The 13,128-nt window shown below is 41.5% G+C and overlaps 1 protein-coding gene across 1 annotated transcript; it reads left to right on the forward strand.

The window, feature by feature from the left end:
• The first annotated feature begins 9,605 nt into the window (after nt 1–9,605).
• On the forward strand, nt 9,606–12,208 carry s1pr5b (sphingosine-1-phosphate receptor 5b). The gene is made up of 2 exons (XM_033968481.2): nt 9,606–9,692; nt 10,032–12,208. Exon 2 carries the CDS (start codon nt 10,232–10,234, stop codon nt 11,432–11,434), a length of 1,203 nt encoding a protein of 400 aa, XP_033824372.1. The 5' UTR covers nt 9,606–9,692; nt 10,032–10,231; the 3' UTR covers nt 11,435–12,208.
• The last annotated feature ends 920 nt before the right edge of the window (nt 12,209–13,128 follow it).

Consider the following 13,128-nt stretch of genomic DNA (forward strand, 5'->3'; position numbering starts at 1 on the left):
ACAGAGGAAACACTTCACAGACAAGTGGCTAAAAAATACCTAAATATACAGAAAGTCCGTCACAGTGGGCGTGTAAAGGTGGAGGTGAAAACAGGGATTGATCGGCAAAATGGTGTCTGGAAAATAAGCGATTAAAGATTCGCTCCAAATACAACGTCGAGAGGGTAAATGGTAAGAGGAAACAACTATAACAACAGAGAGTTCTTTGTTGAAATTGGAAAAAGTGTTTCAGATAAAATGTCCCTGACCTGTGGGGTGCCCCAAGGGTCAATCCTGGGACCCCTGTTGTTTTCTACATGCTGTTAATACGCAGCAATAATGTGTCCTACCACAGCTATGCAGATGACACTCAGATCTATGTCTCACTGCAGCAGGATTCACTCCAACAGATCAGTGTGTGGAGGTAAAACAACTTTCTCCAGATTAACTCAGACAAGACTCAAGTCGTCATCTTTGTCCAACAGAAACATAGAGAAAGTGTCAGCAGTCACCTCCAGTCTCTCTCTCTAAAACCTTCAAATCAGGCTAGAAATCTCGGGGTAATAATGGACTCAGACTTGAACTTTAACAGCCACATCAAATCAATAACATCTGCAGCTTTTTACCACCTAAAAACATGCCAAAAATCGAACATACACTGTCAAAAATGGACTTTGTGAGACTTATCCATGCATTAAGTCCCCTTTAATGTTAATTTTATGATGATTATTTGTGATTATTTATGTTTTGATTTTTTGTATTGTGATTTTGATGTTTTTTTCTCATTATGTAAGGCACTTTGAATTACCTTATGTACAAATTGTGCTATACAAATACAGCTGTACCGCTCTTGTCTGTGTGAATAGTCACGTTTGCTAGCTTGGAATAGTTCTGCTTTAGCTGATAAATATAGAAAAGAGTCTTCAAACAAAGGGACCCTCGATGAGACGACTCCCGGCAGTGAGGAATGCTGTTATCGCCACGGTCAGGTCTGGTTAGTGTGATGTCAGAGACTTATCAGGGGGTGAGGATGGAGTGGAGCGGAGGAGCCTGTCCGAGCTGTGTGGTGCAGTCTGAAGGTGGAGGAGGACTTCACAGACCATTAGCGGGTGGTGGTAAATTAGAAAAAGTTATAAAGCTGCGGAAATACTGATGCTCTCCAGCTGTAAGACGGCAAAAGAATAATGTCGTTTTTAGAGCTACACTGATGCTACAGGCCCCAGAGAGAGTCTTAATGTTTGAACTTTTATTTATTCAAAGTTGTTTGGTAATTTTGAGCACTACGGCTGAACAGTTTGGGAGAAAAAAAAAGTATTGTACATGTTTAGAAAGTAGAATTCTGTTCATATAAGTGGACATAGCTAACCTGCTAGCCGCCGCGTTACAAATAGGAAGTGAAAAACTGTCCTCTCTCTGTAACTGCTGCTGTCAACGTCATAATTTTGGTCTTAAATGTTCGTATTAACCCTCTACATGATCCTGGGGTTTTTATTTCACTATTGTGTCTATAAATCAAGATATGAACATTAAAAACAGACAAATCAGGCGCCTTCTTTCACCAAGGTTGCTCCTGCTAGCGTTAGCAACAGGTTTGATTGACAGCGTTGCTAAGTGCCCGCTCCCTGCTAAACCAACAGTGCGGGCGGGAAGGGGCGTTGCCTTCCACAGCCTCGCTCCGGATTGGCTCTTTGGTTGCTATGATACTCACGGTCGGAACTTGGCTAGTCTTGATGGGATAGGTAGATAGGTAGGTAAATAGATAGACAGATAGATAAATACATAAACAGATAGATAGTTAGCTAGACAGATAATAAGGACAAATGGACTCAGGATAATACACACACACACACACACACACTCACTTTTGAGGGTCCGGATTACAGACTGTTGAGAGCAGAGTTGGCTGCGGCAGAAGAGACAAAGCTCTTACTGGAGCCTGCCCACGTCCACCTCAGAGTCCACCTCAGAGTCCACCTCAGAGTCCACGTCTACCTCAGAGTCCACCTCAGAGTCCACATCTACCTCAGAGTCCACCTCAGAGTCCACATCTACCTCAAAGTCCATGTCTACCTCAGAGTCCACATCTACCTCAGAGTCCACCTCTGAGTCCATGTCCACCTCAGAGTCCTATCTCTGCATCCTGAGTCCCCGTGGAGTGGGCTGTTCTGAGTCCCCGCTGGCCTCCTGTGCTCTGTTGTTGAGGGTGGGAGGTCCTTGATGGGCAAACTGATAATTCTGGATGCTGTGTGTGAGACCTCGGTGAGTTTATTTCTGTTGGTGATGGGGAGCATGTTGAAATAACAGAGGGAGCAGGAGCAGAGGGCGAGGGGCGACAGAGAGGCCGCGGAGCTTGTGGAGAATGTGGAATCTTTGTTGGGAACGTTTATGGATTTCAGCGACATGTTGCTCAAAGGTAAGTTTATCGTTTAGAGCAGGGGTCGGCCACTTTTAACACCCCAAGAGCTGGTTCCCACGGAAAAAGAGAAACTCTGGGAGCCGCAAATACTTTTTGACGTCTAAAATAAAGATAACACTGTACCTTTACGCTTTGAATAAACAACTACAGCGTGTTCCTTATGAAATCCATGAAATGTGACAGAAACTTCTGCTCTGAACCTCTGCACAGCGTCTGCAGATCAGGGATGTATGAAGTCACTTTCAGGCCTGAGCAGTGTTTGTTTTAACAGTTCTGCAAGTGTGAGTGATGAAAAATAATCAAATATAACTTTATTTTAATAGTTCGAGATCACAATAATCTTCCAATTTAAACTACTATTTAAAAAAAAGAACAACGCAAATAAAACGCACTTCAATTTAATATTTATAATTAATTTTCCCAAGTCACATGGACCCTGGACTAGAGCGAGTCAGAGATATTTGAAATAAATAACTGCACATGTAAAAAGATGTCAAAGCTGGGTAAAAGAAGAGGGATTTTAAGGATGTTTGGTTTAAAAAGATGTGCAGCTTTTGACTTATTTCTTTTGAGAGTGAGTAGAGTTGGCGGTTCAATTTCAGCTCTTTACATAAACATTTCTATCACGATTTCTATTTAGCTTTTTCTACATTATTCACATTTAATGCACATTTGCCATAGCTGCGTTTGTACTCTAAAAAACTAGAGCAACCCCTCCTTTAAAGATGCGTGATTTACCATCGCATACATGTGGAGCAAGGTCAGTGTGAAGCTCCTAAAGGAAAAAAGCAGATGAGTTCATCCAGCTGGGACGGGACGGTGAAGAAAGAGGAAAAGAGTGATAAAAAAAGAGATGAAACAGTAACAGAAAACAGACAGGGCAAAGTGAGACATCAGAACGACATGAAAGAGGCTGCTCTTCCTTCCTGTTCGTGCTCCAGCGTCTGCTCCATCGTTCATCCACACACACACCCCTGAACTTTAGGTTTGAAGTGAGGTCTTAGCGCTGGTTCTGGCTTTGGAATCTGGGATCGTTCGTCCTAACTTGAGATGGTCCAACCCGTAGTCTGTATAAAGAAGATAAGATCACAAGTATCATAGCAACCAAAGAGCCAATCAGGAACTCTGGTATTGATTAAAAGGGGCCGTGGCAATAACAAAACTCAAAACACAAAAAGCACAAAAAAGCATCATCTTCACATCTATGACTTGTTAGTGTCTTATGAATCATCTCACACAATGAGGACCTCAGAGGCCCGTCTCCTGCTGCCCAGAGTCAGGACTAAACCAGGACTAAACCAGGATTAAACCAGGACTAAAACAGGACTAAAACATGACTAAAACAGGACTAAAACATGACTAAATATGGACTAAACCAGGACTAAACCAGAACTAAACCAGGACTAAATATGGACTAAACCAGGACTAAAACAGGACTAAACTAGGACTAAAACAGGGCTAAATATGGACTAAACCAGGACTAAACCAGAACTAAACCAGGACTAAACCAGGACTAAACCAGGACTAAAACAGGACTAAATATGGACTAAACCAGGATTAAACCAGGACTAAATCAGAACTAAACCAGGACTAAAACAGGACTAAACAAGGATGAAAACGGGACTAAAACAGGACTAAACATGCCCTAAACCAGGACTACATCAGGACTAAAGCAGGACTAAACCAGGACAAAATCAGGAGTAAAACAGGACCAAACCAGGACTAAACCAGGACTAAACCAGGACTAAAACAGGACTAAATATGGACTAAACCAGGTCTAAATTAGGTCTAAACCAGGGCCAAACCAGGGCCAAACCAGGACTAAACCAGGACTAAATCGGGACTAAACCTGGAGAATTAGTGTTTCAGTTTTTCGCAGTTAAAACCTGGAACATTCTCCCTGAAGATGTGAGACAGACTTCTACAGTGACGATGTTTAACTCCAGGCTCAAACCGTTTTGTTTATTGTACATGTGACTGAAAGGGTTTTATTCTGCCTCTTCTCTTTTGATGTTGACTTCACAATGATTTTTATTTGTTGTATTGTGATTTTAATGTCTTTCTTATTCAGTAAAGCTCTTTGAATGACTTTGAATTGTGCCGTACAAATAAACGTGCCTTGTCTTGTTTAAAATCCAGACTAACTGAACCGTCACTGCACAAACTCCAGAAAACTCACTCATGTTTGTTTATATAAATATTTATAACCCTAATAACATAATGAATTGATTAATAAAAAGGACGACAGGAGGATTAAGGTTTAATGACGTCCCGATGGCTCATTTCTGCTGCTGTGTAGGAGGCAGAGATAACAGTGTGTGTCACAGAAACATGCCCATCACACTCATCTCTAGAAAATAATATGTATTTTCTTATCTATTTTTGAATAGGTCAAAGGCATTGTTCAAATAGGGAAGCACTGATACAGTTACTGATATCAAGAGACACCAATGTAAAGACTGAAAACAGCATTTATTTCCTTTAAACAAAGATCAAATTAGACAAAACGGATCCAAATCTGTACTTATTTCTCAAGTAACCACAGCACAGCTTTATGTAAATACAAATTTAAACATTATGAGACTTTCTGAGCCAACTCCAACCTGTAAATCGTCTTATTACATCATTGTATATGTCCAACCAGCTAGTTTTTTCAGTATCAGCGCTGATATTATTACTCAAATCAGATCAGCGGGTCCCTAAACTTTGTAATAAAGTCTAGTCAAGTCAAATGTATTTATAAAGCACATTTAAAAACACCCACAGCTGCTCAAAGCGCTGCACAAAGATGAAAATAAAGTGCAATCTTATAAAACAAAACATGCAAAAATACGATAAAACCTTAAATACGACAGAATACAAGAGTCCTGATCAGCTCGTGTTAAAAGCCACTGCAGCCAAACGGGTTTTCAACAGAGATTTAAAAATATTTAAAGACTGGGCTGTTCTAATCCAAAGAGGAAGACTGTTCCAGAGTCTGGGACCAGCTACAGCTAAAGACCAGTCTCCTCGAGTTTTTAGCCAGGAGCAGGGCCGGACCAGACTATAATCAGACTGAGCAGCTGCTTAGGGCTCCGAGGCCAGCAGGGGGCCCCCAAGAGCTCATACATTTATACTGAAAATAATACAATATATCAAGTTTTATTGGACACAGGGTTTGTGTGTTTACAGCAGACTAAATATCCCTTTAAAACAATCACATTTGTTTTATATCTATAGTAGTAAAATATCTGCTGCTGCTGCGTTTGTTTTTGAGTCGGGCAGAGGTGAGGGCAGCTCTGTGTTTACCCCGGAGCAAGGACCCCACATAATGTAAATGTAAGAACACTGTCGACACTGGAACACATTAAAATCCACCAGAAACTTGTCTAGAATTAAAAAAATCTTGACCTCCCCTTATATGTTTGTGTTCTGTTCTTGTGACTGTGGTCGTTGTGACATTCTGGATGTTTTCAGTCTGATGTTGCTCAAATAAACACAAATATAATTGGTCAAAGTGATGAGAGTCAGAATGTGTCAAATGTGAATCACCAACAGCTTTGGGGCCCCAGAGACACATTCAGCTTAGAGCCCCCTGAAAGCTACGACCGGCCGTGAGTAAATCTGGTGCTGATCTGAACTCAAGGAACTGGGAGGAACAATTATTTGCCTGTTAACATTAAGTGAATCCAAACGCTCTTTTACTTTAACTATGTCATAAACCGCGCTGTTCTGAGTAAAACGATTCAACGCTGCTTCTTAAAAATCAGTCGAAACTCAGTGCTCATCGTGTTTACATCAACTTAAACTAATCCAATGTTTGTAATGATTTATCTGTTCCTCTGTTGTCTTCAGATTGTCCTCGAGACGTTGCACAACATTACGCAACCCTGTACTCCTGACACTTAATGAGTCGAAAAATAGCAAAGATATCCTGTTTTTTTTCTGCCAAATCGACTTAATGTCACGACGCCACTGAGCCATCACGATCCCAGACTTCATTCGAGACACAGTGCTGCAGCGTGAGGCCAAAATCGAGCCAACTTTTCCAGTTTCGATACTGTTTTCGATACCATAGCTTTAAGTATTTACCCATAACTGAGACCGAGACTGAAAACAGCTTTTATTTCCTCTAAACTACCGTATTTTCTGGACTATAAGTCACGCTTTTTTTCATAGTTTGGGCAACGACTTATATTCAGATGCGACTTATATGTGAAATATGTTAGTGCAACTTATACTCTGGAAAATACGGTAGTTTAAAGGAAATAAAAGCTGTTTTCAGTCTCGACATCAGTTATGGGTAAATATTTAGTTCAATATTATGAGAGTTTCTTGGCCAACTACGACCTGGAAATACCCTATTTTCCAGACTAAGTCACTAAGTTGCAATTTTTTCATCGTTTGGCCGGGAGTTACGTTCTTAAAATAACCCACAATCGGCGAAATCCGTGAAGTATCAGCTTTATTTTTTACATTATTCTCTATGTTTTTCTCACATTTCTCTCTCGTTTAAACACAAAGTTCAAACCTTCGTAGGCGTCTTTGTCGGTGCAGAACGTTTCATCGACATTGTGGGTTTTGTCGGGGAGAAAACAAATCGCAAACGTACAGCACTTCAGAGTCACACTGCGATCCAACGTTTATGTAAATTTGTCTGAACACATTCTGTACTGAACAGGAGACACGGCACGGAGGAGACTGATGGACAATGGTCTACAGTCCAACAGCCAATCAGGACGCACGACACAATGGTCTACAGTCCAACAGCCAATCAGGACGCAGGACACAATGGTCTACAGTCCAACAGCCAATCAGGACGCAGGACACAATGGTCTACAGTCCAACAGCCAATCAGGACGGAGAACACAAGTCATAAAAAAGCATGAAAAACTGCGCTAAATAAATCCACAAAACAGCGAGAGAACCACGAAAGGTGAACCGCGACATAGCGAGGAACAACTGTATATGTTTTTTTCTTCATTATTATGCATTTTTTGGCTGTTGCGACTTATACTCTGGAAAATTCGATAGTTTTATTACATCAGTGTATATGTCCAAACAGGATATCGTACTGAACCGATGTTTGAAAGCCGATATCTGATCCAAAAGTCTCAGTATCGGCCGTGAATGAACGCTATTGTTGAACGCACTAATCCCATAACAAACTGGTTTCACAAAGAGCGACTGTTTGAACAGGAACAACACAATAACTCAAACAAAGGTGTCCCAACCGTCAGAATGCAGCGGACCGAGCTCTGGATTAAGAAAAATGTTGAATTCTTTGCAGCACTGGAGCGTTAACTGCAAAAAAAAAGGGGGTTGTTTATGGGTGCAGGTATGTAGTGGGACTGTGTGAGCTCGGGGCAAAAAAACTAAGCCTTTGAAATCCACACAAGAAGCAGCCAATGAAAGGCGGAGGTTGAGTCTATAAACAGTCCCGCTCACCTGTAGGCCTCGCTTGTCGTGTCCTGATGAAGCGCAGCGAGCCCCGGAGGAAAGGTAGAGCAGGTGAGGAGGCGCAGCAAGTCAAAGCACGCCGACATGTGTGGGAACGAGGCAATCCCTCCATACGCGCTGTGAGAAACGAGAGGAATATTACACCGACAAGGAAGTGATACGGATAAATGTACAACTGAGAAGAGAAGAAGAACAAAGCATTCGTTACGCTGCACAGAGGCCTTGTCAAAACTTGTTCACGTGTATAAATGTGTGTTTTATATTGTGTGGCCTCTGCTTCGGAAATGTTTAAATCCAAGGCTCCGAACGATTCAGTTTAGCCGTGCAAGATACAAAAGTTAATAACATTTCCAAACAGACGAGCACGGCGGAGTTCACAGTTCAGATTTCATAGACAATAAAAGCATGTCCAGAGAAGTGTCTTGCACAATAACGCTTTGGCAGAGGCTTTAATCGCACCAAAAAAACATCAAGTTTCTTATAAATACGTTGAATCAAAATGCGCGTGGCGGCTAACATGATAGATACTAATGTAATTCAGGTTAATATGTCTTTTTTAGCAGCTACAAGGTCGTAATAATGACAATATCCACAACAGTTTATTTGGAGTCGATCTTTATTTAAGATGCCACACTCGTCAGCTCCAGTGTGGGAAGGATATACAGTAAAGCCTTGAGTAAACTGCACATGGATGAGTTGTGCAATCACTAAACACCTGTCAAACTCCTTATGGATTATATTGTGATGTGAAATAACGCAATAGACAAGTGTAAAATGAGCAAATCTGCAGCTGAACCTAAGGAGACAAAGGATTTTAGTCACGGTAACACGTAAAACAAAGCAGAAAATGAAAATGAAACAACCATTTCAGAGCGTAAAGGCGCACTTTTCTGGTTGAAGGGTCCGCTTTGCTTTACCTAGAATATTCCATGGTATGCTATTGTGTTTAACCTTATTTAAGACTTCACTTTAGCCCATGAGCTTTTAGTGGTGACAATGGTATTTTGTGAAGACAGACATTCGCACTCTTCTCTTTTAATGTTAATTTTCTGATGACTATTTATGTTTTGATTTGCTGCATTGTGATTTTAATGTCTTTCTTATCCTGTAAAGTGCTTTAAATTCCTTTGTGTTTGAACTGTGCCATACAAATAAACTCATCTTGGCTATTTAGTAAAAGGTGGGACACATGAATGGATGGTACCGCGAATATAAAAAGGTAAAAAATAGGTCACTTTCACTAAATTCACTAAAATACGTGGTTTACTTGAGTTAGAAATTACTGAATAAAATGTTGGAAAAGCAGCTTTTGATTGTTTTGCGCACCAAAAATGGCATATACTTCAAGGACAAGCAAAACTGGACACTTTGGAGCCACAGTCACAAAGTAATAATGTGGTACCAAACTTCTACACGCACACCTGCACGTGTTTTAATGTTTTATTTGGACTTACATACTTATTTCTTTTGTTTGTTTTTGTTCGTATTGTATTTTGAATAGGGCAAACATGAAAAATCTAAGTCTAAGTGCTCTCATTGTGTGTCTTTGTGTAAATAAGAACACTTATTGATAAAGTTATGTTTTATTCAAATAGTTTTTAAGTGTTTCCAAACAAAACATACATGATTACATTGTATAGGGGTGACCATAAGGAGGAGGAGGAGGAGGAGGAGGAGGAGGAGGAGGAGGAGGAGGAGAGCCTGGTGTTGGGACGGCCCCTCTCTTGAGTTACTGTGTGTTCTCCGTGGACTCTCACTCCTCTGTCAGTCTGCCCCTGAGTCACCGACTGCTCATGTTTGGATTCCCATCACTCAAACCATATGGAGCGCAGGAGAAGGGAGTCACTGCCGTTTCAAGGTAATAATAATCACATTTTTGGTTAATACGAGGCAGATGCTGCTTTTACGACACAGTGAGTCTGTGAAGTTGTAAAGTCAGTTGCTAAACAGAACTCCTCATCACTGTTTGATGTTACGGGGTCATGTTGTTTCTTTTGTATTTTTATTGCAGCTTAATTAATAGAGACCAAAACCATTTTTATTGTATCTGACTATTGTTCAGATTAAAATCTTCAAACCTGAAGTCAAATGTTTAGACTAAATAAGTGAGAAAGACCAGATGGTAGAGATTAACCTGCACAGTCTGATGTGTGAGTTTTCTGAGCTGTGTCTGAAGTGTCTGTTTTATTATTTGCAGTTCTTCTTCATCAGCGCTGTCCACTGGCACAAAGAACAACTCCATCTGGAGGGATTATAATTCACCTTTAAATCGACCATGAAACATGATCAAATAATCCAGAAACATTTGTTTGGTTCCAAACTCGTGTTTGTCAAAAGATGAGAAACAAATTGACTTCATAAACTTTCCAGAGAGACGTTGGACCAGTGGAGCAGAACATGAATACAACAGAGACAGGACACACCACGTCCATCCCGCCCTCCTCAGCCCCTCCTCCTCCTCACTCGTATCTGCACTTCTTCTCGGAGTACCTGGACAACTCTGTGATTGTGGATCATTATAATTACACAGGCAAACTGAAGAACCGCTGTGACGGGCTGAAGCCGGAGAGCATCGTCTTCTTGGTGGTGTGTCTGCTGATTGTTCTGGAGAATGCAGTGGTCCTTATTGCCATCTGGAGGAACAAAAAGTTCCACTTGCCCATGTACTATCTCCTGGGGAACCTGACCCTGTCGGACCTGTTGGCTGGAATCACGTACATGGCCAACATCATCATGTCTGGACCTAACTCTCTAAAACTGACCCCTCTGCTGTGGTTCATCAGAGAGGGAGGGGTCTTCATCACCCTCACTGCCTCCGTCATCAGTTTATTGGCCATTGCCATTGAGCGCCATGTTACTATGGTAACCATGAGACCGTACCACGGAGCAAAGAAAGGGCGGATGCTCGCTCTCATCGGAGCAAGTTGGGCACTTTCAGGGTTCTTGGGAGTCCTGCCCATTCTGGGTTGGAACTGTATGCACAGACTGGAGCAGTGCTCCACCGTCCTGCCCCTCTACTCCAAAAGCTACATCCTCTTCTGCGTGTCTGTGTTCACCGCAGTCCTACTGGCCATCGTGGTCCTGTATATAAGAGTTTTCCGTATTGTACGTAACAACACACAGCGTCAAAGACTGACATACACTGGGAGTGTCAGGAAAGGTTTAGCCCGAAAGTCACAGAAGTACATCGCCCTCCTGAAGACCGTCACCATCGTTTTGGGGGTCTTCATCGCCTGCTGGATGCCCCTCTTCATCCTCCTGCTCCTGGATTTTGTCTGCCCTACAGGCGGCTGCAGGGTGCTCTATAAGGTGGAGTACTTCCTGGGAGTAGCTATTGTCAACTCCCTCCTCAACCCCATCATCTACACCCTGACGAGTAAAGACATGAGGCGGGCCATCCTGAGGCTGCTCTGCAGACCGTGTCTCATCACCAGTGACGGTCAGGTGAAGAAGCTGGGCATGCCTTTCCTCGAGTGCAGCTTCAGTAAAACTGAAGTGGCATCACAGAAGTTAGAGGGAGGCCTGGAGACCACCATCTCCTCTGGGAATCTCAGCCCACCTCCAATAAAGACCCTCTACCCAAAACTGATCAAGCCATAAAACAACGTCAGAAGTAAATGACTGAAGTAAAAGCCAAACACATGAGCAGACCTGTGAAACAGTAAAACAGTGGACTGTGTAGTACAGAGAATCTGTTCTGTACAAAGCTGCAGGTGACTCTACAACTTTGTAAATATTGAATAAACTAACATGCACTGAAAATCAGTACCAAGCTATGAAGTAAAGAAACTGCATTTTTTCATGAAACAGACCCAGGTCACTGGGCTGGTTCCTGGTGAACTAAAGTGTGGTTATGTTTTCTGTAAGTGTCTTCTCTTCATGTGTTGACACAGAGTGAAAGTGACAGTGTCCACCTGATTATCGCTGGCTCGAGTCCATGGTGGGTCTTTGTCGCCTGTTTGTGGCTGTAGAAAAATAACAGACATGACAGAAAAAATGTGTACAATCTCATTCCAGTTAAACGTTTGAAATCACAATTCTCCTTTGAAACTACGTTTGAAACACTGTGGAAAAGTGGCTTGGGGTTTTCCCATTTCCTTAAAGGTCACAGTGATCTCAGTATTTAGCTCCAGTACTTCTGTTTTCATCTGTGTCAAGTTAAAATAAAGTCATGATTTCTTATTTACGACATATTTCTGTTAAATTATTGTGTGATCCACAGTGATGCTATTGTCCAGATGGAACATGTTCATATTATACCATCACTCAGTCTGAGAAAGCTGACCCACAGAGGCAGTGTACAGTGTTTTTATCGTATGTTACAGACTTTGTATCTCATCTGTTGTAAAATGTCGTAGCAACAAAATATTGTTCTTTTTATAAAAGAAATACATTTTTCCACTGAAGAGTCGGGTCATGTTTCAAGTGTATTTATTGTGCTCCAGTCAAAGCGCCTGCATGTCTCTGTCTGTTTTTGTGGGGGACTGACATCTCATCCTTGAAAGAGCGGTTTATGAAGAAGCTACGCCTGAAGTTGGCCTCCCTGTTTCACATCTGGTAATGGCATTGGCCTATATACCACGAGTTACTCAAAGGTCGTTGTAACTGTGATGGTTTATAAAGCTCATAACAATGCACTGATTCAGACAGGACTATCTCTCTGTTTCTCTAATCTGTCATCCGTGTATAACATTGTAACCACACTTTGACCTCCTGTCCACAGAGCGTTGACTGAGGCGGATCCGATCCATATGCGCTCAAAGAATGGATTTACAGTCGTTAAAGGTGCACTATGTAACTTTTCTTGTGGAGGGTTCGTGACCTATTGTCTATTCCCATGAAGATAGGTCAAATCTAAGGAGCTGGAACCCTGCACACTGTAAAAATGCATGTTTTAGCAATAAAAACTCTTTGAATAATTACATATGGTAATTTTACAGGCACATATAAGGAAAAATGTGTCTTACAATTTAATTAAAACTGTCTTTATTATCTTAATCTATGTCCAAGTTTGTTGAATAGCCAGAAATAAGCATAGGGAACATTTACATTTAATATAAAATAAATTCGTATCATTTGCAAGTGCTGCCAATCAAACAGATTCCACTAAACATTTAAGTGGGGCCCCTCGAACCCTGTGATATATTTCCCTGTGTTAAATATAGAAAAATGCATATAGGGTATAGATACACCATATGAGCATGCATGACCTACCTGGGCATGTTTTGCAGGCACTTAAAATACCAATACATGCTGAAAATAGACAGGTCGTGGTTTGGGCTATGGCGCCATCT

The sequence above is a fragment of the Periophthalmus magnuspinnatus genome, chromosome 1 (genome assembly GCF_009829125.3).
Source record: "Periophthalmus magnuspinnatus isolate fPerMag1 chromosome 1, fPerMag1.2.pri, whole genome shotgun sequence".
In the NCBI taxonomy this organism is placed as follows: Eukaryota; Metazoa; Chordata; class Actinopteri; order Gobiiformes; family Gobiidae; genus Periophthalmus; species Periophthalmus magnuspinnatus.